The sequence below is a fragment of the Rhineura floridana genome, chromosome 10, assembly GCF_030035675.1.
Source record: "Rhineura floridana isolate rRhiFlo1 chromosome 10, rRhiFlo1.hap2, whole genome shotgun sequence".
Classification (NCBI taxonomy): domain Eukaryota; kingdom Metazoa; phylum Chordata; class Lepidosauria; order Squamata; family Rhineuridae; genus Rhineura; species Rhineura floridana.
Genome location: NC_084489.1, coordinates 24,676,276 through 24,698,879, shown reverse-complemented (window position 1 = coordinate 24,698,879; position 22,604 = coordinate 24,676,276). Strand labels below are relative to the sequence as shown.

Sequence of the window (22,604 nt, the reverse complement as noted above, 5' to 3'; positions counted from 1 at the left end):
GGAGACAGAACCGACCCCTGCGGAACTCCACATTGGAGAGCCCACGGTGTTGAGCAATGTTCCCCAAGCACTACCTTTTGGAGACGGCTGGCCAAGTAGGAGTGGAACCACTGCCAAGCAGTACCTCCAACTCCCAACTCTGCGAGCCTCCCCAGAAGGATACCATGGTCGATGGTATCGAAAGCCGCTGAGAGATCAAGGAGAATCAACAGAGTCACACTCCTTCTGTCTCTCTCCCGACACAGGTCATCATACAGGGCGACCAAGGCCATCTCCGTGCCAAAACCAGGCCTAAAACCCGATTGAAATGGATCTAGATAATCAGTTTCATCCAATAGCGCCTGGAGCTGGCTAGCAACCACTCGTTCCAAGATCTTGCCCAGGAATGGAATATTTGCTACTGGTCTGTAGCTATACACAGGTATAGATGCAAATTTAGGCTGACTTTTAGAGGGAATAAAATCAAACTCTGACTCTTGGTGCCAGGGTTTACTCTGAGTTATGGGGTGCCAACAGGATTTTCTGGACCCAGAAGACTGTATGTGGATAGGGCCTTCTGCCCTCACCCAACATCTCTTGGCAAGAATTGCTGCTTATGTACCTGTTAAACACACACACCTTATCAAGTATGTGCCTTCTGGCAAATTAAGTCACTCTGGCACCCTGTAAGCAAATAATTTTTTAAAAAAGGTTTTCAAATCTTGGAAAACTGTGGATCTGGAGCCCAGCACAACACATACACACATACACACCCCTTTCTAAGTAAGAATATTTTTCCATTGTGCAAAACTGGTAAATGTGGGCATTTCAAAATATCTGTTATTTTGGACTGTCTCTAGCCAAGCTACTGTAAAACAGGATGCCTTTTGCTTTCATGTTTCCTCCTAGTGTTTATGAAGACATTGGTCTTTGCCAATATAACCTATAGAGAAATTATAGAGAAAACTGATACAGACAGCCATAAAATGGCATTTGACAAATTGGAAAATTCAGACAATGATCTACTAAGCCAGAGAAGTAAAGTGCTGGTTTTGTTGATATACAAAAAGTGAGTTTGTCCATATGTGGTGGAGTAAGAAGGCAATTAAATTTTGGAAGCTGGTAACAGAGATAATTAATTAATTAAATTTAACACAGGACCCACATTGGGTCTGCTGAAATATGTAAAATCACCCATCCCAAGATAAACAAGAACTTCTTATATATATAAATCACGATCACAAACATTTTGTTTGCAAAGATTGGAAGAGCAATCAAAATCCCAAAAGGACAGAATAAATCAAAAGCACTTGGGGCCAACTAGCGATAAATTAACTGCATTACAAAGATCCATACAAAAAACATAATTTCAAATTAGGAAGTGAAATTCACTAATATAATACATTAAGAGAGCCTGTGTGGTGTAGTGGTTAAGGTGTTGAACTACAACCTGGGAGACCAGGGTTCGAATCCCCACATAGCCATGAAGCTCACTGGGTGACCTTGGGCCAGTCACTGCCTCTCAGCCTCATGAAAACCCTATTCATAGGGTCGCCATAAGTCGGAATTGACTTGAAGGCAGTACATTTGCATTTTAAAGAATAAATTATATATCACTGATTTGGATAATAGCTTTATAAATGTGTGAGATTTGTATTGCATGTGTTCTTAACTTTCTTACTAATATATGCTGTGTTCTTTTTTATACATATTAGTAATGTGGTATTTATATTCATTAGACATAAATATGTGGAAACGTATGTTCTGTAGGCTGACTCTTTTAAATATGTGTATATGTAATACAATAAAACTTGAATAAATAAAAGAAGATATTGATCTTTACCCCACTTCATTCCAAGAACCACACAGACCAGATATACCCAATCAGGATTTTTACCTAGCTATCTACACACATACCACATCACACCACACTACACTTCCCATGTTCTCTATGAATGTCAAGGGTTACCAGTTTGCTTTCAGGCTAAATTCAGGGTGCTGGTCTTAATATTTACAGCAGAGATAGGGAAGCTGTGACCCTCCAGAAGTTGTTGGACTCCAAGCCCTATCAACCCCAGACAGCATAGCCAACGGTTAAGGATGATGGTAGCTGGAGTCCAGAAACAGCTGGAGAATCTCTGATTCTTCCATGTTGATTGGATTTCAGTAAAATATACTTCCATATAAATGTGCCATGTGCTTCATAGCAAATGTGTCCCATTGACTGTAACAGGACCATGCTGTTTATTACACATCAATCTAGCAAGGGGGTTGCACATGTAACTGATGTGAAAGCACATCCAGGTGCACCTATACCTTTTGATGCTCATGTGGTACTCACTGACCTTACTAGAGGTCAGTACATGGGGATGGCAATATACATCTTCATCTAGTTGCAGGCCAGAAAGCGTGACTAAAGTGGCACCGGGTCCATAGATTACCTTTCCACCAACAATTCAACAGTGGCACATGGTGTTCATGGGGAGACCCCTCAAGTGTTTACAAAACAGAAAATATGATGTGGATAACAGACTTACCCACTTGAATATACATACAACAAACATATTTTGTCACACACTTATTTTTTTAAAAAAATTAGTTTTATTTTTGGAATTCACATACAACAGAAATTGCATGTCAGTCAAGTCAAGTGCCTTGTCAGTCAAGTGCCTTGTGTGTTTGCTGGCATCTTGGCACCGAGGTATTTTCACAGAGCGGAACGTTCCTTTTCATTGCAGGTGAGTGTGTCACCCTTGTTCAGAAAGTCTAAAGTGAGGATTCTTTCATGACCGCTAAGTTGTGCTCCTCAATATATTTAAGCAGAATCTGTCCTCTCCTGTCAATGGTATGGAGCCAATGTTTAATTCCTTCATATCCACCCTGGTTATCCCAGAATTCCTCATCTACATACAGGGATTGTAAAAGCAGATTTTGCAAACATCCTGACTTGAGCACAGTCACAGCTGTCTCAGGAAACCTGACAAAAAAGAATTAAACAGGAGGGAGGGGAGTTTTTTTTCCCAAAGACAGAATCCCATAAACTAAGGTATTAGAGCATGAAAGCAACATATGATGCAATCCAACTTCTGCTGCCTTAAGCATTCAGCTTCATAACCTTTTGATATTTTATGCAAAGAGGAAGTGATTTCAAGGCTCAGAAGAGATCCATCTGGGATAAACAACAGAGTCCTGTAGCACCTGAAAGACTAACCCATGTATTGTGCTGTAAACTTTCACAGATTAGAGCCCACATCATCTGAAGAAGTGGGCTATAGTCCAGGAAAGCTCACACTACAATGCAACAGTCTATAAAGCTGGAACCCTATAGACTGGAAGTAAGTTCCATTAAACACAGTGGGACTCACCTCTGAGTAGATATGTAAAGGACTGAACTGCACAATGTCACAGGACTCTACTGTTCTAGATACAACAGGCTAACATGACTACCCATCTGGAATCCATCAAGTAGAGGTCACAAACAGTGTGTTTGCATTTAACATAGTCTTCCCTCTCAAAATAACAACTGTTGGTGGGCAATCAGGATTGGAACCATGGCACATGAGGCGTGGGTAAGCCCTTTCCTCCCCCACTGCAGTCCTGAAGAAAATTACCTCTTCCCCAAAGCTCCTATTGCCGATAGAGGAGTTTCCATTGCTGATTTTCCTCAGGATCACAGTGGGATGGAAAGGGCTAAAACCCTTCCTGTGCCCTGTAATTCAGATCCTGACTGAGCTTCCATGCCTCCCTCCTGGGGCTGTTATTCAGAAGAAAAACATTAAACAAAGAGAATCGTGCTGTAACGTCTAGCTTGGTCTGCAGAGCATCACATCAGAGGGTTTTTCAGGCAAAAGGGACAGCACAATGCCTATTTCTGTCTTTCATTTTCTAGCCTCAAAAGTGCAGCTGTGACCACTGTGAACTGGTAAGTCTGAGCACAGGAGGAAAGGCTAAGGATAGACACACACAAGCTATCTCCATTCAATCTCTTTTGTTTCCCCAGATATTTACTGAAGGATACTAACTGAACCGTCTCCTGCTCAAAATAAACATGGCTCTCCTAGCTGTATGATTAATATTTTTGGCAGGTAGGAAGGAAATATCAAGCATACACAGCCTATGAAAGAAACAAGGCTTTCCACTAGAATACTTGCCCACCACACATCTTACCCATCTATGCCTTGCAGCAGCCTGAAATTAAGTTTTGCTTCGGGATGTAGAGGTCTGCCTGCATTGTCAATAAATACTAAGTGAGAAGGCTTCCTCCTCCGAATCTGGAAAAGAACAGTAAACTTGGCAGTAAACTTGGACATATGAATGTGAATAGTCTACAGTATATTATATAACATTTTAGGAAATGTTGGCATTTTTGCCTTACTGTTCAATGCATTCAGGACTGCGTGTTTCCCAGCAGAGTTTGAGGCTGCCAAGCGGCACGAAAATGAGATTATGGGGCATTTGGCGACAGAGATGGTTCAAGTTGGTTCTGCATTTATGGGAAACATAGTTAGGATTTTCAGACAGGGGTGAGATTGGATGGTGCTTTCAGAGCTAGGATTGTTTTGGATGGGCATTCTCAGACACTGCTACTTTCTTCTGGGTGTTCATATGAAATTTTGGATGGGCTTCCAAACTCCAGACTGTTGAACAACAGTATGATGGACAACGATCATATTCCGGAATCTTTTAGGAATCCCTCTCCCACCCAAAAAACCTTCTTGATACAAAAAGGCCACTGACATTTTAAGTAACTTTCACAGGAGCATGGCTTCTAAGATCTGAGAAAAACTAGCGGTATTGTTTCATAGCAGCACTGATAAAGAGGAATGCCTTGGGTCCAGTCCTCCAGGATATTATCCACTGTAAGTTTCAACGATAAGAACAGGAGCTGTGAAACTACATTACTGTAGACCGGGGTGGGCAGACTTCAGGCTTGCAGGATCTACTTTGTTTTTCACTATAACCCTAAGATCCAGCAACCAGAGTCAGGTTCAAAGGACACCTATTTGGGTGTCATTCATTGCTATGGTATGTACATCAATATGGCAGGAAAGAGTGCAGCTGCAAAGGCTTCCCTGGGATCTGGAACCTTGATTGTTCCAACACCTTGTTTCCATGTTGATATACATGGGAATGAATAATGCCCCAAATGTCAGAAGTATATCATTCTGAGTCCAGGAATTTGTTTTGTGTACTAGAAATGAACTGAGCCCACAGTCCTTCCATGCAAAAAATCTATTCCTGGCTCCTCCCCACCTCTGAAGTGGGTCTTTTTGCGATTCCCATTGTTAAACAACTGGGATTCATAGATCCACCAACCAGAATCAGGTGCAAAAGACATACACTTAAGCCCTATTTGGGGGTGTCATACATTTCCATGTATATCAATAAGGAAGCAAAGAGTGGGACTGTGCCAAATAGCCCCACCCATGACAACATGCACTCTTTCCCCAATGCCCATGTGTATAGCATGCAGGCCTGTAGTGAGGGGACCCTATTGTGTATGGTGCTACATCCAGAAGCTTTCCCAGGATCTGGAACCCCGATTGTCCCCCACTCCTTGTTCCCACGGTAACAAACAGGATTTTAGACTCAAATTATTCTGAGCCCAGGAATTTGTTTTGTGTGCCAGAACAGTATTGAGCTCACAGTCCTTCCACAAAAAAATCCATTCCTGGTTCTTCCACTTTCTTCATTTCAGCAGTATAACTTGGGGTCGGGTGACCGGGGGGGGGGGGGAGAGAGAAATTTTGTTTAAAAAATGGGATTCATAAATCCTTGCCAATTTTCTTCAATCACCCAGAGATCTACCATAGATCCCAATCTGCTTTTTGCCCACCCTGCTGTAGGCCACCAAGGCTGTCGTCCAGGAGAGGGGAAGCTGTAGCCTTTCAGACATTGCTGGGCTACAACTCTCATCAGCCCTGACCATTGGCCAAGCTGGCTAGGGCTGATGGGAGTTGGAATTCAAAAAAAACAAGTGGGCCCCTTCCCTGGGAAAGTTGCAGGTCCCCACTGAATGTGTGGAGACCAACTGAGTGTTAACCTCTTCCCAAATGTTTGCATGTACAAACTGATGTAATATATGAACGTTCCATGTGTGATGCAAGATTTCCCACATTGCACGGCAATTACACATACATTGCTAAATGTAAAGTGGTCCTTAGCCACCTAAGTCTTTGCCCTCCCAGAAAGACTTCATACCACTACTTTTTCCTTTCTTGTTTTCTGTCATCCAAAACATTCATTTTGACATTTTGGCAGGAAAGAAATATAATGAGAAGCAAGAATGCATAACCAAGCTATCCGTAAATCATTGAGGGTTAGACTAGAAACAAAAAACTATAACTGAGAAACGGCATACCAAGATATGAACCAATCCCAGTTCTGCAGGGTTTCGGCATTTTTCGTGGAGCAATTCCTGAATGCAAGGCTCAGAAGGATCTGGCTGAAAGCCACAGCAGCATCGATCCAGACGGTCATGGACCTGTGGGAGATGTGGAGGATTCAGGGATGTTAGAATTTCATTTCCATAGTGTCAAATATAGACCCTTCATTGTATGGAAGATAAATATTTGCTGGTTGTTGAGTGACAATTCTAGGTAATTTGTTCATGGAGTCTGTGTAGTCTAGTAGTTCTCAGGTTAACCTAGGAGCTGGATCCAAATCCCTCATCAACCATAATGGCCTGGGCTAATCACTTTTTCAGTCCCATCTGTAAAACAACAATGGCAGGGTGAATAACGGGGTAAGAATGATGCAGCATTTTCCATACTTACAGTCTAATCCTGTACATGATTTATTTTAGTGATGGGGAAAGAGCATAGCTCAGTGGTAGAGCATCTGCCTTGCATTCAGAAGGTCCCAGGTTCAATCCCAGGCATCTCCAGGTAGAGCTGGGAGAGACTCCCTGACTGGAACCCTGGACAGCCATTGCCAGTCAGTGCACACAATACTGAGCTAGATAGACCATTGGTCCGACTCGGTATAAGGCAGCTCCCTATGCTCCTATGAACCTCTGGCCCAGGGGCCTACCCACCAGGTTTTGGAGGCTGTTTAGAGCAAACCATGTCTACATTTCCCAAAGTGGAGGTGATATATCAGGTGTGGGCTTCCCAGCTGTCGCTGAACTATGACTCCCATCATCCCCAGCCAGCATGATCAATGATGATGGGAATTGTAGTTCAGCAACATTTGGAGGGCCAAAGGTTCCCCAAACCTGTCATACATGATGTCAGATGTAGGAAATGTCAAGCCATGGCTAAAAGGAAAAATAAGGAGCATACTGTTCCTTTGCATCAAGCAGTCTGTGCTTTTTTCCACATTTGGTGCCTTTTTTGGTCACCCTGCACAGTGACAGAAAGAGGCACCAAGTTCAAAAAGCACCAGCTTGCTGCTGCAAAGGAAAACTCAGGAGTGCACTTGGAATCTGCTCCTGATTCTTCCTTTGCATCCCCAGGTTGTATTCGAGCCAGGATTGCAAAGGAATTATTTTGAGGAACTCAAGCTGGTGTGCAAAGAAAAAATGCTCCCTTGCAGGCAGGCCCTGGAAATGCCAGTAGGAATGAAGGAACTCTGCCGCCTTCAGTGCTGAAAAAGCAGCTGTCTGGTGAGATTTGAAATGGTGGACTTCCCAACTTGCTCCAGCTCTTGCAGTTTAAGTGAGATGTGAGTTTTTCGACACGATTTCACAACAAGAGAAAGTACAGTTCTTTCTCTAATTAAAAAAACTTCTCACCATTTCAGCAGATGGCCTGTGAACAGAATATCTGAGAGTGTGAGAGATGGCAGCAGTTCAATGATCGTTTTCTCACCTTCTGGGGTTGCCAGGGAAAATACTGACACCTTCCAAAAAAGACCCTAGAGCCACCATTACACGGTTGGTGGCATTGAAATGAATGCTCCCTTATCCATTTTTCCACAGATGTGTACATTGTTCTTTGGGTTGGACATGATATGATTAGATTAGAGAGCAGGGAGAAAAAAAATTACATATAGTTTTCATGGTGGCTAGCTACATATGTGTAGTTTGTGGGTGCATTAGGAACCTAGGATGCTGCTTTATATTGAGTCAGACCATTAGTCCAGGAGTTTTTTTCCAGCCCTACGTAGAGATGCCGAGGGTTGAACCAGGAACCTTCGGCACACAACACAGATTATCTCTGAGCTAACAGCTCTTCCCCAGAGATGACATTTCCACTGGAACACAGGAAGCTGCCTCACACCCAATTAAATATAGGAATATAGCAAGCTGCCTTCTACATTGGTCCACCTGATTCAGTGGCAGCAGCTCTCCTGGGTTTTAAACAGGGAATCTTTCTCAACTCATCCTAGAGATGCTGCGGATTGACCCTGGGACCTTCTGCAAGCAAAACAGGTGCTCTGACACTGAGCTATGACTCTTCCCCTATACAGAGTAATTATCATTTTCTAGCATATCATGGAATGTAAGCCACATCACGCAGAATCTGATGACTTAGGTGGAATCCCTGAGGAACTCAGTTTAATTATTATTGTGCAGAAAACTGTGGACACTGCCTCCAGTCTAGAAAACTGCATGATAAGTTCAACAAGCCTAGGGTGGCTTTCAGTGGAGGCTGGTCCGTTAGAAGGAACGGGCCACCAACCCACCAACCTCAGCTCCCACCTGCCTGCCTACCTAATTACAACTATTCTAGGCGGCGGCACTGGCTGCCTGCTTCCTTTTCCATAGACCTTTCTAGAACTCAATAGGAATGAGGATGGGGATGAAACTAGAATCAGTTGGCTCCACCTGTGATTGGCTCTGGATTTCCCTGTCAGTAACTCTGCCTCCACCTGCTGTCGGCCTCCCTGCCTTCCATCCTATCAGTCACAATGGGCACTACCCACCACTGATGGCTTTGAGTAGTTTTTTAAAAAAACACCAGGAGCCATCTCCGCCAGGGGTTCCCAAACTGTGGCCCATGGACCACCAGTGGTCCATGAGCCTCATTCAACTTGTCCATGGCACGTCCGTATTAAATATTCATATTAACCGGCACTACACAGAGTTCAAACTGTAGTACAACAAAATGCTTCTTTTATTTCTTATTTTATTTTGCACATTATCCTGCATTGTATTACAATTGACATTCCATAGAATTCAAATTGTAATACAATATAAGAAATAGGAGCATTTCATTGTGTTACAGTTTGAATTCTGTGGAAAGCAAAGTGTAATATCATAAAATACAATATATGAAATCAAAAGAGAAAATGCAGTTAAGAATCACAGCACAGCGCATGACAGTTGCTACAACAGGCAGAGACATTAAGTGGTCCACCAAGACAGTCAGTCATCTTCAAGTGGCCTGTGGGGGAAAAAAGGTTGGGGGCACTGCTGCTCTATGCCACACAGACCACTGTTGAAACCATGGAGAGTTCCAGAAGCAGTTTGAAATAGAATGTGAGTCTGCTGTTCCAAGAAAAATAAAAATGTAAAACCACACCAGGTGCACTCAAGCCTTTTGTTCTCCTATAGTTGTCGTCTGGATTGTGGCCAATCTCTCTTACAATCTCATCAGAAGAGTCTATATAAAGTTTTCCATTTTCAAGAATAAAATCTCGCTTCTCCCAGCCTTCCACAGTCCACAACGGTCCATGCAACTCTTTATCTCTATAACCCCAATGCTTGCCAAAATAAATAAATAATGTTGTTGTTTTTTAAAAAAATCTGTATTAAAAACGCACACACACAGAGCAAGCAAGAAAGAAAATGTTTGGACCTGGAAGAAACAAGGAACAAAATATGCTGATGTGTTTTGCAACAATTGTTGTATATTAGGTGCCCAGGCAGCCTGACATATAAGTCAGCAAGTTTACTCCAACAAGACCTTTGGGATTGCGTGGGACTCAAGGGCCAAATGAAAAGTTACAGTTGCGTGTACCAGGATCTCAGTGTTATGGTGGTGGCGGTTTCTCAATGCAGCCAGGGGAGCCTGCCAGTTTGAGCAGTGGAAAGCCACTGATTTTGCAGCCACAAAGAAAAAATCATAGGGAGAGGTAGGAAGGGGCAATTTTGACCACAAAAGGAAAATAAGACATTTGGTTTATTTTGTGCTGTAGTTTTGTTTTTGCTTAATGCTCAATATTGGTTGATTTTTAATATACTGGAAGACAGACATCCTGAAACCATCTAGGCAGATCCATTTGCTTCCTCACACACTGCCGATGCAGACTCAGATGACCTTCTGAATGACATCATTTTAAACAAAAACAACAACTAAACAGCACTGCATTCAGTTGGGTTCTGGATACTGGCTATTGTAACGAACTAACACAAATACTCGATGCAGACCAAAGATGCCCATCCGCACAACATCATTAAAACACACACACACACACACCCTAAGCAGCACTGCTGTCAGTCGGGCTCTGGGTGCTGGATCTTATAAGAAATAACATAAACACTGACAATTATAGTCCATGTAAGACAGGGAAAACTGGTACGCTACATTTAGCAAGATTACCAGGATATATGCAAGAATGGAGAACTTTAGGCCTGGGGACAAAATATGGCCCTCCAGACCTCTCTGTCTGGCCCTTGGGACTCTTCCCCAGGCCACATCTGCTCCCCAGCACACCCTCCTTCAGTATTTTTGCTTGGCTGAAATGTGTCTTTGAACTCATAATGACTCATGGTTGCCTAGATGGAAGATAGAGAGGGGTGCATGAGTGTGTGTGTAGAAACTAGCCTACTGTGAAAATGGAAATGGACTGCCTTCAAGTCGATCCTGACTTATGGCTACCCTATGAATAGGGTTTTCATGGTAAGCGGTATTCAGAGGGGGTTTACCATTGCCTTCCTCTGAGGCTAGTCCTCCCCAGCTGGTAGGGCCTGCTCAGCTTGCCACAGCTGCACAAGCCAGCCCCTTCCTTGTTCGCAACTGCCAGCTAGGGGGCAACTGGTCTCCTTGGTACTATGCAGCTTGCCCACAGCTGCACAGGTGGCAGGGCAAGTAACCCCTGAGCCACTCACTGTGGGGGTGATCTTCAGCTGGCCCTTTACACCCAAGAGACACGAGTGGGGATTTGAACTCAGACACTGGACTCCCAGCCAGGCTCTCCTCCCCATTGTGCTATACCAGCTGTGTACAAAGGGTAAAATTACATTTATTGCTCCACCCACTTTTGCTGCTGGCCTCTTCACTGGTATGTGAAGGGTGCCTAGAAGGAAATGTGGCCCTTGGCCTGAAAAAAGTGCCCCACCCTTATATACATTATATTTTGACAATGCAATCCTATGGCAGTTTACTCACAAGTACACCCCATTGTGTTCAATAGTGCTTTCTCCTGAGTAAGCGTGCTTCACTGGATCTGGTGCTTTTGTAACATATTAATGACTGGTATAATTCATAGATACATTTATTAACTATAAACAAAGGAAGGAAAGTGTACACAAGTTGACATACAGCTGCAGTGGTAATCTCATATGGAAACTGGGGCGGGGGTGTTAGAATTGCCAGATGTTTCAGATCAAATCCTGAAAACTGCCAGCGCTCCAGTCTTTTTACAGCCATGCAGAATAATTGGGCATCTGAGTGGATCAAAGGGACACATGTTCAGGCTCCTTTTCCATGGAAGGATTCTCTCAAACAAGCATCAATCACCTGAGGCGAAAGTGGATGGGAGGAATTAAACCGATCAGCCAATACAACAGTAAAATTACCCTTCATATACTGCAAACTCTGTTGAGATGATGGCTGAAAATATGTGGAAGATTTTTTTTTTTAAGAAAAGCATCCATCGTACGCTCTGCTGTCTCTTCAGGAGGTCTTTCTTGGCAGTGAACTCTTATTCCTGCAGAGAACTGTTCGCAGAGTGATTGGAATTATATCAGTGAGTCAAGGTGTAAAAAACAAAACAAAACACCACAACCAACAGTGATAGTCTCGAAAGTCTCATACCTGTCTCAGAGCTTGGAAAAGTTACTTTTTTGAACTACAACTCCCATCAGGCCCAGCCAGCGTGGCCACTGGACTGGGCTGATGGGAATTGTAGTTCAAAAAAGTAACTTTTCCAAGCTCTGCGGCTGTGTTTAATAACAGAAAAACTCTCTCAACTGAGTGGGATTTCTAAACTGTTCTGTAAGAGTTTGTAGCATTGCCATCTCTCAAACAGGGCTTGGGTCTCTGCATGAAAAAAACTTCTGCAAGTCAGTGGACATAATCAAAATCTCTACGCAACACGGTGGAGCCATCTGGAGCAGGCCTAGAGTCACCATGAGGCATCCTTGGGCCGCGGTTAGGGCCCTAGCATCCCCAGGAGGGCCCAATGACAAAACTTGTCCTGCCACAGACACGCACATCCAAGTAAGGAAACAAAAATGGCACCTCCTGGTGCCAATCAGAGGAGAAAAACTGCTAGGTAAACCTCTGTGGCAAGGGGCCCTCTGTGGAAAGGGTGTCCTCAAGCTTGGAGCCAGGCCTGATGATCCTTAGTCATGTGATCACAAAAGGATCCACGTGTAGCTTGGCCCTAGTGGTGCCATCAGAGAAGGACTTTGGGGCAGAAGCCCAGGGCCCTACCCTACACAATTTGTAGATGGCCCCCAAATGCAAAAGGACTGGCTTACCATAATTTAAGTAAGCAAAGCAATGCACATTACCATCTAAATAGCAGGGTCTCCATGAGACCATAGGTAAATTCAAATTTACCTAATTATACTACTGCCCAGCCCATCTGTGAACAGAATTACAGAAGGATCTGGGCGCAATTGCCCTTAGAAATGATCGGACTACACCCTGGTTTTTCCCCCCAAAACTTCTTGACTCAACACCCATAATTCAGAGTCTATCCACAATTGGTAATGTTGCAAAAATTCCAATTAGGAGAATATTGATTCCAGTTTTTGTAAAATAAGCTCCAGTTAAGATAGAAAGGCATTTCTAATATTCTCAAAATCCAGAATGGCAGCTTATTTTGTTACTATTTAGGGGGTAGCTATAAATAACAACTCACATTCTCTAGATTAAATGTGTATACTCTGTGTATTAAGATGGCTATTGTTGGGGACAGACACTTAGTCTACAACCCAAATTTCCTTCACCTTTACACAGAAATTGGTCACTCACAGGCCATTGTGGTTCCTAATAGCTTAGTCTTCCAGAAGCTGCAATGAACTGCTATAAACTGATACATGAAGGTTGCAATAAGGGTTGCATCAGCTGCTTGTGCAAGTGGAGAACTGCACAATGAACGTGCATTGCATTCACATGCCTTTTTGTGAGAGACAGTGTGCGGCCTATTTATTTATTTAAACTTGTATGCCACTATATTTCAACAGAAATCTCTATGCTAAATTTACATATTTCAACCAAAAATATAAAAATGCAATATAGATGTCACATTCAATTCTACCACTATAATAATGTGAGAACAGAGAGAATGTTTCAAACTTTGTATGAGCTTACCAATAAACATCAGCTATAGCAATTTTTATGTACTGTACTGTTTACATCAGATGAATATATTGCATTACAGTAGTGCAGCATGTTTAATTACTGCCTGGCTACTCCTCTTTATGCTGGTGTAAATGGAAGTTGGACCCAAAGACCTAGAGACATCACAGTATGCATAACAACTTCCCAACGAGTTACAAATCGCCCACCATTTTGAAAACATTAGGAACACCTTCCTATCTTAATTGGCACTACCCTTTGTTTCATGCAAAGTTTCAATCTTTTGTCATAAGCAGCACCATTCTGCCTCTTATCATGACTTGGCTGCTGCACTGCTCGGGGAAAAAGAAAAGCAAAAAGGTTGCTCCACCACCAGGTTTACCTGTAGGAGAAAGTCAAAGAGTGCCAGTCTGGCCCATTCTGAATGCAGGATAGTCCCACACGGACCTTTCCCAAGAGGTATTTTAGCATCTTCCATGCCACATCGTTGTCTCAGTAACTGCTGGTACTGCTGCCATCCTAAAGCAAAGGAGTTCTGGTCATTATTGGAATCATTCAGATGTTGTATATCAGGTTCCCACCATATGACGGGCCTCGTGGCACCATTGGTGTATTTGTAAGGTAGCAGAGGACTCCTGAATTTCCTGGCCACTGCAGGCAAGCTCCGATGCAGCCCCAAGACTCTGTCCAAGTGGAAAGCCAGAACCTCATAGAGGTCAGTAGGCCTTTTGATTAAACCGCACAGCCCATGCAAACAGAGCCTTTGGGGGTCATGTGAAAAGGCATCCTGGTTGGCTGAAAGGGCGACCCTGAGTATTTGCCCATGGGCAGGGATTCGGTCTTTGTTTACCACTGTGCCATTGGCCAGAAGCTTCATCTTCTGAATATCATCCACGGTAAACCATGGAAGGATATTCTCACCAAACCTCAGTCTGCCCCCCTGCTTTCCAGGAAGGCGATTGCCTTGAGGCTCTTGGCACCATCTTGATTTCTGCAGCCCCTCTGCATCTCTTGCCCAAAACGGAGCTTGCTCTGGATTCTGAGAGAGAGCATTATCCATCTGTTCCCAAGTGCCTGTTATGCTCTGGAACGACTGTCTGTCTGAAATAATGGCTTTAACTAAACCTAAGGGTTGGTGTTCAGCACCAGCTGTTGGCGCATCTGGTTTACATTGCTCCTGTGGAGGAGCTGGCTGGCCTGCGGAAGCATTCTTAAGATATAAAAGAATTCCAAGCTTCCTGTCTCGTAAAGGAGGAGAGAAGGGGGCTGACACCCTTGGCAGTTTTTGATCTTTACTTGTATGCAGAGAGAAGCTCAGATCTTTCCTGGCATTCCTTAAAGGGACACCAAACTTTCTTCTGCTTTTATGGCTGGTCCAGGAGGAATAGCCTTTGTTGTGCCGGAGGTTTTTGTTGTGTTCAGAGCCTTCCTCTGTAATGTTAGGTTTTTTCATCTGCCCACTATACTTTCTCTTTGATTTTAGATCCCTGAGATTTGGTCCATCCGAGCTGTTCAGCTTGCTCTTTTGCTTGCAAACAGAGCTGGGATGTGGTAGAGTTTGTCTTCCCTGATGGTTGGGCCGTTTTCGGTGGCTGAAGTGCCAAGTTTGCCGGGAAGTGGAGTTTGTTGAGACCTGCTTGGAATGGGCACCTTTCCCTTGTGGCTCATTCCAAGGGAGGTATTGGAAATCAGACTCTTTGTAGGTGTTTAGGGATGTCGAAGAGAAACTAGTAATAGCGACTGCAGACAAGGCAAGCAAGAAGCAGCAACCAGTCACAGGAGATCTCTTTAGTCTCATTCTATACCATGTTTTCTGACCCTGTGGAATAATAACAATTAAAAAAATCTTATTTACCAGTGCTAGGCAAGGAATTTACCAATTCAATGGCATCAAAATATAGAAGAGCATATCAGTGCTGTGGCTCCCTTGAAGTTGAGCACATTGAGGTTGAGGTTGGATTATAACATACCTGGATTCCTCTTCTACACATGGTGGTGAGTGAGAATGTCCCTTGCCTCTCCAACTCAAGGTTGGAACAGGTTCAGAGGAGGGCAACAAGGATTATCAGGGGACTGGAAACAAAGCCCTATGAGGAGAGACTGAAAGAACTGGGCATGTTTAGCCTGGAGAAGAGAAGACTGAGGGGAGATATGACAGCACTCTTCAAGTACATGAAAGGTTGTCACACAGAGGAGGGCCGGGATCTCTTTTCGATCGTCCCAGAGTGCAGGACATGGAATAATGGGCTCAAGTTGCAGGAAGCCAGATTTCAACTGGACATCAGGAAAAACTTCCTAACTGTTAGAGCCATACGACAATGGAATCAATTACCTAGAGAGGTAGTGAGCTCTCCGACACTGGAGGCATTCAAGAGGCAGCTGGACAGCCATCTGTCGGGAATGCTTTGATTTGGATTCCTGCATTGTGCAGAGGGTTGGACATGATAGCCTTATACGCCCCTTCCAACTCTACTATTCTATGATTCTATGATTCTAAGGTGTCAGGCATGCCTATCCCACCACTGACACCACCTGATGTCCAAGCACCGACATAAGTTTTTAACAGGGCAGACATGTGAAAAATCCAACATATCTAAGCCCAGATCACATGAATATCCAATGCCATCAAATGTGAGACAGGCACACCCTGTGGGGAGGGAAGGAAATCACATAGGTGCAAGGGAGTGATGCAGAAATGTGCCATCTGTTCTAGTTCTGACTGTAACCACAGACCTAGAGAGTGCTTAAACCTGCACCTGTCTCAGTGAATGTGGTGTCAAGATTGCTATGGAGGCAAGTGACTTTTACCTTCAAAGTGTCTTGCAAACAATTCACAGTGGGCTTCAGGAGGGTCTAAAACTCTCTAGAATAGATGTTAACAGATTCCAGACAATATTTAAAAGCTCCACTGGATAGCTACTTAAAGATGCAATGGAGGCAGAGAAGTGGGTCTTCTTTGCCACCCTCACCATCACACAGTAAGCACAGTTATGTTTTTTCACTCATGTTTGATCAGCTTCACAGCATGTCTTTTTGCCACCTACCCTCTAGCCCAGCCTTTCCCAACCAGTGTGCCTCCAGATGTTGTTGGACCACAACTCCCATCAGCCTCAACCATTGGCAATGCTGGCTGAGGCTGATGGGAGTTGTGGTCCAACAACATCTGGAGGCACACTGGTTGGGAAAGGCTGCTCTAGCATCTCCAGCTATTACTAGACTGTGGCTAGTTACCTTCTGTCTTGAGCTGCATGGAGAACTCCTGGCAGAATGGATTGGAGGAGGAGGACTGAGATTCCGGGGAGGGCTTAGGGGTCTGCAAAGGGAGGGATGAAACTTGAGAAGACTCCAGTAGTCTGCCCAGCAGCAGCCCTATCCCTGAGACTGTAGAAGAGACCTTTCAGCACAAGCATCCTGTGGGGAACTGGAATCTCCATTTCCCAGTAAAGCATCTGTGTGGATAGTGTCATTATATGATTTAGTCACTAGGTGGCACTGTCTTAGTTGGTTCTGAGTAGAGCCAGAGGTTTCTTGCTGTTCTGTTCTTTTGGGAGAGAAACAATAATGTTCCTGTCCTGCTTCCTGACTACTGTGCCCTCCAAGCTTTCCATGACAGCACCAATCAAAGCAACTGTATTCCAAGTGGGTGATGATGCCTTTATTCCTAAAATTCATAACTCTTTCTCTCTCTAAGAAAATCCCATTGTCAGGGATTCCCCCAAAATACCTCCATCTGGTTTTGATTCTGCCAGGGTTCATTACACACCATGCTCCATTTGCAAGAAGAAGGCTACAGACAATTGCTTCCCAACAATCACTTTCCATCTATTTATTATATGCCAGCAATTTTGCCAGCTGTACCGGCACAGATGTTTATCAGAGGAGGAGAAAGACTGGATTCATCCATTCATCAGTGAACTTAGATGAATGCTTGGCAATCAAGATTTTGGTCAACAGAGAAAAATACCTCTAAAATGTGTAAACAAATTAGCAATCAATGCGTGTTCACAAAGGTTTGGGAAACTGGTTATGTTAAAAAAAACAAAAACATCTAGAGTCCTATGGCAATTAATCCATTAATCCAGCAATGGGATGGATTTTATTGTGACTTACTTACGATGGACTGTCAATTTTATTTTTATTAATTATTATTAATAATTAATAAATTTGACACAGATTTCTAGGATGAATAAGGAGAGAAATATAATTTTCTAGGTTAGATTCTCTGTAGAAACATTAGTAACACAGGAAAGAAGCAAAGTAAGAAGAACACCAACAAACATACAAAAATGTAATTCTCCATTTTTGGAGATGGCAGGTGTTGCCACCACTCACCATATGCTCAGAGGCACATGTTACCAAATTCTTCTAAGCTACACAGGAAGTGGATTGGACTGTGAAAGACCAACCCAAATGGTGTTTGCATTTTGACCAATTTGTAGGGCAGTACAATATCTCAGAGAGGAGTTCAGGTCTCCTGCTCCCCTGGTGCATTCACTATAGCTACCCAATTTCCCTGCTTTTTAAAGTTTGATAGAATAGCTGTGTGCTATAGGTATGTTCTTAAACCGCAAGGTTTTTTGCCTATTAGTGAATATTATTATGTTACATAGTGGTGACAGAAGCACTGACGCTAGAGGAAGTGGCTTACCAAGGGAGTTCATGGCAGAGGTGACATTTGAACCAGAGACTTCCTGATTTGTAGCTCAGCTACACTATACTAGTTATCAAATGTCTCTAAATTGTGCCAATACTAAGAGGGGCTAGTGAAATAGCCACAGTACTTGGGTACTGCTTTTAGCATCTTCGTTGCTATTTCACATTGTTTCTTAGGATTCACTTGTCCATTTTATTTGTATGTTAGCAGTGGCCCCTTCTTTTAGAGTGATCTTCCTTTCGTAGAGTTTTACCAAATATATGTGTCTGTGATGTTGATAATGGTTCTATTTTTAGTATAGTATTTTTAGTATTCTACTGAGTGATTTTAATAAGTGTGACTGTTTGTACTTGCAACGGCCTATGGCCATGCAATAAAATTTACCAATACCAACACTACTTTTTGAAGTACCAAAGTCTGCCCGATTCAGATGCCATGGCATACTATAATTCTCACAAAGGAGGGAGTGTGGGAACTGGAGCATGCAAAGGAAATGAGGGGCAAGTCCCAGACACAGCCCCAATAGCCAAACCAAACCATGATCTCCTTCATTTCAGCACAGGTATCAGGTATTATGAAGTACTTCACAGGGTCTTTGTTCTAATCAGCCAATCACCGGGCACAGAAGTGTCTGCTCATTTGAATATGTAGCCTTATATAAGAGTACAGATTCAATGAAGATGCAGGCATTTGCAGGCAGACAGGCAGACAGGCAAACTTGGTGTATGAAACAAAATGGCTTCAAGGAGACCAATGCGCAGAAGACCACGATACAGTGTACAGGCCAGACGAAGGCACACTGTTCGAAAGAGAACTATGAGATCTGTGAAAAGATACAGAAGGCAGAAACCAACAGTTAGAAGAATTGGCTCCAAGTTGCCAAAGAGGCTCCGGACTAGGAAGATCCGAATGAGCAGAGATGCTTGGGGCATGTTGCACTCCTATGTAGATAGTATCTACAGAAAAGTGTCTGGGGAAGCTGAACGCCTAAGGAGAAAGGACCGACGCCCCTCCATCATTTCCTCAGATGTGCAAAGTGCGTTGAGGCAAGTCATGCCAAGGAAATACACCAGGCGAATTGCCTACAGCAAGACTCGTTAGAAAAAATATCCTTTCCCTTCTCTATGGCTGGTTTTAAGACAGAAGAGGAAGAGAAGGGAAAAGAACAGACACCAGCCTGAGAGAAATAACAATCTTCTGCCTGCCTAAAAAAAAGATCAAAAGGCCTTCAAACTGCCAAGGAATCATGTAACCTACCACTTTTTTAAAAAAACCAGCCTCACTACCAACTATTACTTGATGAAGAAGAACGTGGGAGAGACCGAACCCATCACCACAACAACATTACCATCATAATAAAATCAACCTTCTGTTAAGGTATTTTCTGTTACGCATGGAAGCGACTATCAGACTATGACAGATAGATATCAGAAATACCAGAGACTTTCCATCTTTGTGAATCTGAGTCACCAGAGAGAGAATACAGATCAACCATACTTAGAAATGAAAAGACTATGTGAGGTGTTTCCTGAAGGGATGTTTCCCTTGCAATAAAACAGGATTAGCAGGATTGTTCATTTCATGTCTCTTCTTTATAATGGGCCCTGTGTGTGTGTGTGTGTGTGTGTGTGTAAAATGGTTTCATGGAATTGTACCACCCCTGACTTTGATTCTCCAAATCATTTCACTGATACTTCTTGAGAGTAAGTCCTAATGAACTCATGGGGCTTACTTCTGATTAGATCTGCACAGGACTGCATTAGTACTTTGATATCTCCCCTTCCAGTCAGTACACTTGCATTACATTTCTTGACTATAATGAGCTGGAGGAGCAATCTGCTGGCTTTGTAAAAGTGTTTTCTTTGTAAATATTCACTGCTGTTTACTATAGTGGTGGCCCCCAGTGAGTGGTGAAGGAGGAGGCCATTTTGATTTTTTCTAAATTGAAAAAGCATATCAGAATAGAGATATCTGGGAAAACAAGATAGCGGCCACTCCAATTATCTTTTATCCCACAAAAGAATTCCAACTCACCCCACAAAGCGGCTAATTTTGATGTGAGTGAAAGGCTGTCAGTTGATCCAGCCTATTTCTGTTTCTGCTTTATAAAATCATGAAGGACGATAAGCCATCACTGATAAGACGTAATTCACACATTATTTCTGATTATGAAAATAGCAAATTGATAACATGGTTGTATGAAACAGCTTTCAAATTTATTTCTCATGGACTGAGGGTTCTTAATGTGAATTCTGTGAAAATGAAAAGATTCTACTAAGGACCAACAGGCTTCATGTTACCATATGCTGAACGTTCCGTTTTTGTTATTCCTGTACGCAAATAAAAACTAGGAACAATGCAACAACTGAAGACTGTAATTGGAATCTTCAGTCAACAACAAACTGGGGAACTTTTTTGGCTTGGTGGGTCAGATCCTTATTGCACCCCACCTCCATGGGTTAACTTTGACAAGTGGGTGGGATAACTCACATGTCAACATTATGATGTCACATAAATGACAGGTGAGTTGCCCTGGTCACCTGTCAAAGTCTGTTGCACAGAGCTTCATGAGCACCCAACAGCCACATGGTTATCAGGCACATAGGAGCAGCACGGAGCCGATTCCATTGAAACCACTGCTAGCAGTGAGCGGATTCAGTGGAAATTGCTTGTTGTTACTGGAGCAAGGCTTGCTCACCACACCAATCAGGTAGCCTTCCTCCAGCAAAGGAACAATTGGGAGCTCACTTTGAACTCCAGATTGTTCCTTTGTAGCCACATTAGTACGTGCCCTACACCTGATCTCACATATGTTGGAGGATGAATGTTGGAATTGCTTTTTAATATATATTTTTTAAACAGTATGTTTTTAAACCCTTTTTAAAGATGTTTTTAAAGTTGTTTTGTTTTGGTGTATTTAAAGGTCTGTTTTTATGATGTTTTGATGTGTTTTTAGCGCTTTTGTTTGCCACCCTGGGCTCCTGCTGGAAGGAAGGGTGGGATATAAATAAAATAATAAATAAATAAAATAAATAAAATATGTAACGTCAGGCTGAATGGAGATGCCTGGCAAGCTAAAGTTGGCCTGTGGGCCAGAGGTTTCCCACCCGACTTATAGCATATTATAGGCATACACACATTGCTATACGGGTAAGAAAACAATCGTTTGTGGCTGGGCTATATATAAATAATCGCTTCTTAAGGACAAAGCAATCTGAAAACTGGAGTCCAGCAAACATGCAAGTGACATTTCTTCCCATAAAATATATGGCCTAAATCAGCACTGAACTGTTTTCTCTCCGATCAAGTTACTGAGTTGCTTCCTAACTGATGCAGCTTTCCATGACGAACTATAGGGGTGGATCCAAGAAAGATTCCCCAAGCAGGTTATTTGATTCCCAGGAGTTTAACATTTTACATGAACACCCAGTTTTGATACTACACTTTTATCATGTATGCTTCTATAGTAATCACTCCAAAAACATTTCTAGAGAAGACCATAATTAGTAAGTCCTATAATTCTGAGGAATTGATTCCCGATTTTGAGCCATAGAGGTTAGTCCTGGTTCCTGGGCATTAGTTTCAGCTCAAAGGGAAACTGACACATGTTCCAGTTTACCAGGAAATACTTATTTTGATTTAATGCTAAAAACAGATCGTATGTGTGAACCTGATGTTAAACGTGCATCAAGAAACAGGTTAAACCCTACACCAGTGATTCTCAAACAGTGCACCCAGGCACACTGGTGCGCCCTAAGAGGTGGCTAGGTGTGCCTCAAATATTATGAAAGTATATTTTAAAAATGAGAAGAAACCCATTTGTATAGGGGAAGTAATAGTTTTCTATAGTTTAAGTTATTTTTATTCATAGTTTAAAATATATTAATATATTTTTAATTTTGTACACAAAGTGTGCCAGAAAATTTTTATATGTTTTACAGTGCGCCATGAACCAAAAAAGTTTGAGAACCACTGCCCTACACCAATGATGGGAAGCTGTGGCATTCTAGATATTGCTGGAGTCTAGACTACAACTCCCATGATCTGTGCCCATTGATCATGCTGCCTGGGACTGATGAGAGTTGGAATCCAACAGCATCTGGAGAGTCACATGTTCTCCATTCCTGCCCCACACCATTTAGCAAGTGCACTGTTTCCTATGCCACATACAGTTTCTCTCATCAATCCATAGAATATCCATGGGTCTGTCCACACATGGAATCCTTGAACAACTACTAGAGCCCCAGGGTTTACAGATGATCCTGTTCTAGGTCCCCCTTTAGTTTTATTTTTCTGTCCCAGCACTCCAAGCATTACCAACTGGTTGGGTCTGGTCACCATTTTAATTTCACACAATGTTCCTGGTGTACTGTCTCTCTGGGGCATTGTGGGAAATTTACACAGTGACTAGGCCCAGCTGTCCAAGCGCTGCTTGGAGCTTTGCCCTAAGTGCCTGTTGACTCCAGGTAAGTCTACTAGGGTGAACTAACAAAGGAAGAGTGTCCCACCAACGAGTGTTTTAGAAAATAATGACAAAATGGTGGCTGACATGA

General features: G+C 42.9%; 1 protein-coding gene across 5 annotated transcripts in view; it reads right to left on the bottom strand.

Moving 5' to 3' along the window:
- Nucleotides 1-2,595: 2,595 nt before the first annotated feature.
- The window catches only part of GASK1A (golgi associated kinase 1A), a 44,601-nt gene continuing 24,592 nt past the window's right edge, over nt 2,596-22,604 (bottom strand). Inside the window, exons 2-5 of one of the 5 annotated variants that reach the window (XM_061587333.1) lie at nt 13,780-15,216; nt 6,341-6,463; nt 4,147-4,250; nt 2,596-2,815 (exon numbers count right to left, since the gene is read on the bottom strand). In XM_061587333.1, coding sequence (XP_061443317.1) covers nt 2,746-2,815; nt 4,147-4,250; nt 6,341-6,463; nt 13,780-15,216 — 1,734 coding nt within the window. In that variant the 3' untranslated portion in view covers nt 2,596-2,745. The other 4 variants (XM_061587332.1, XM_061587335.1, XM_061587337.1 and 1 more) reach the window with 4 other exon arrangements.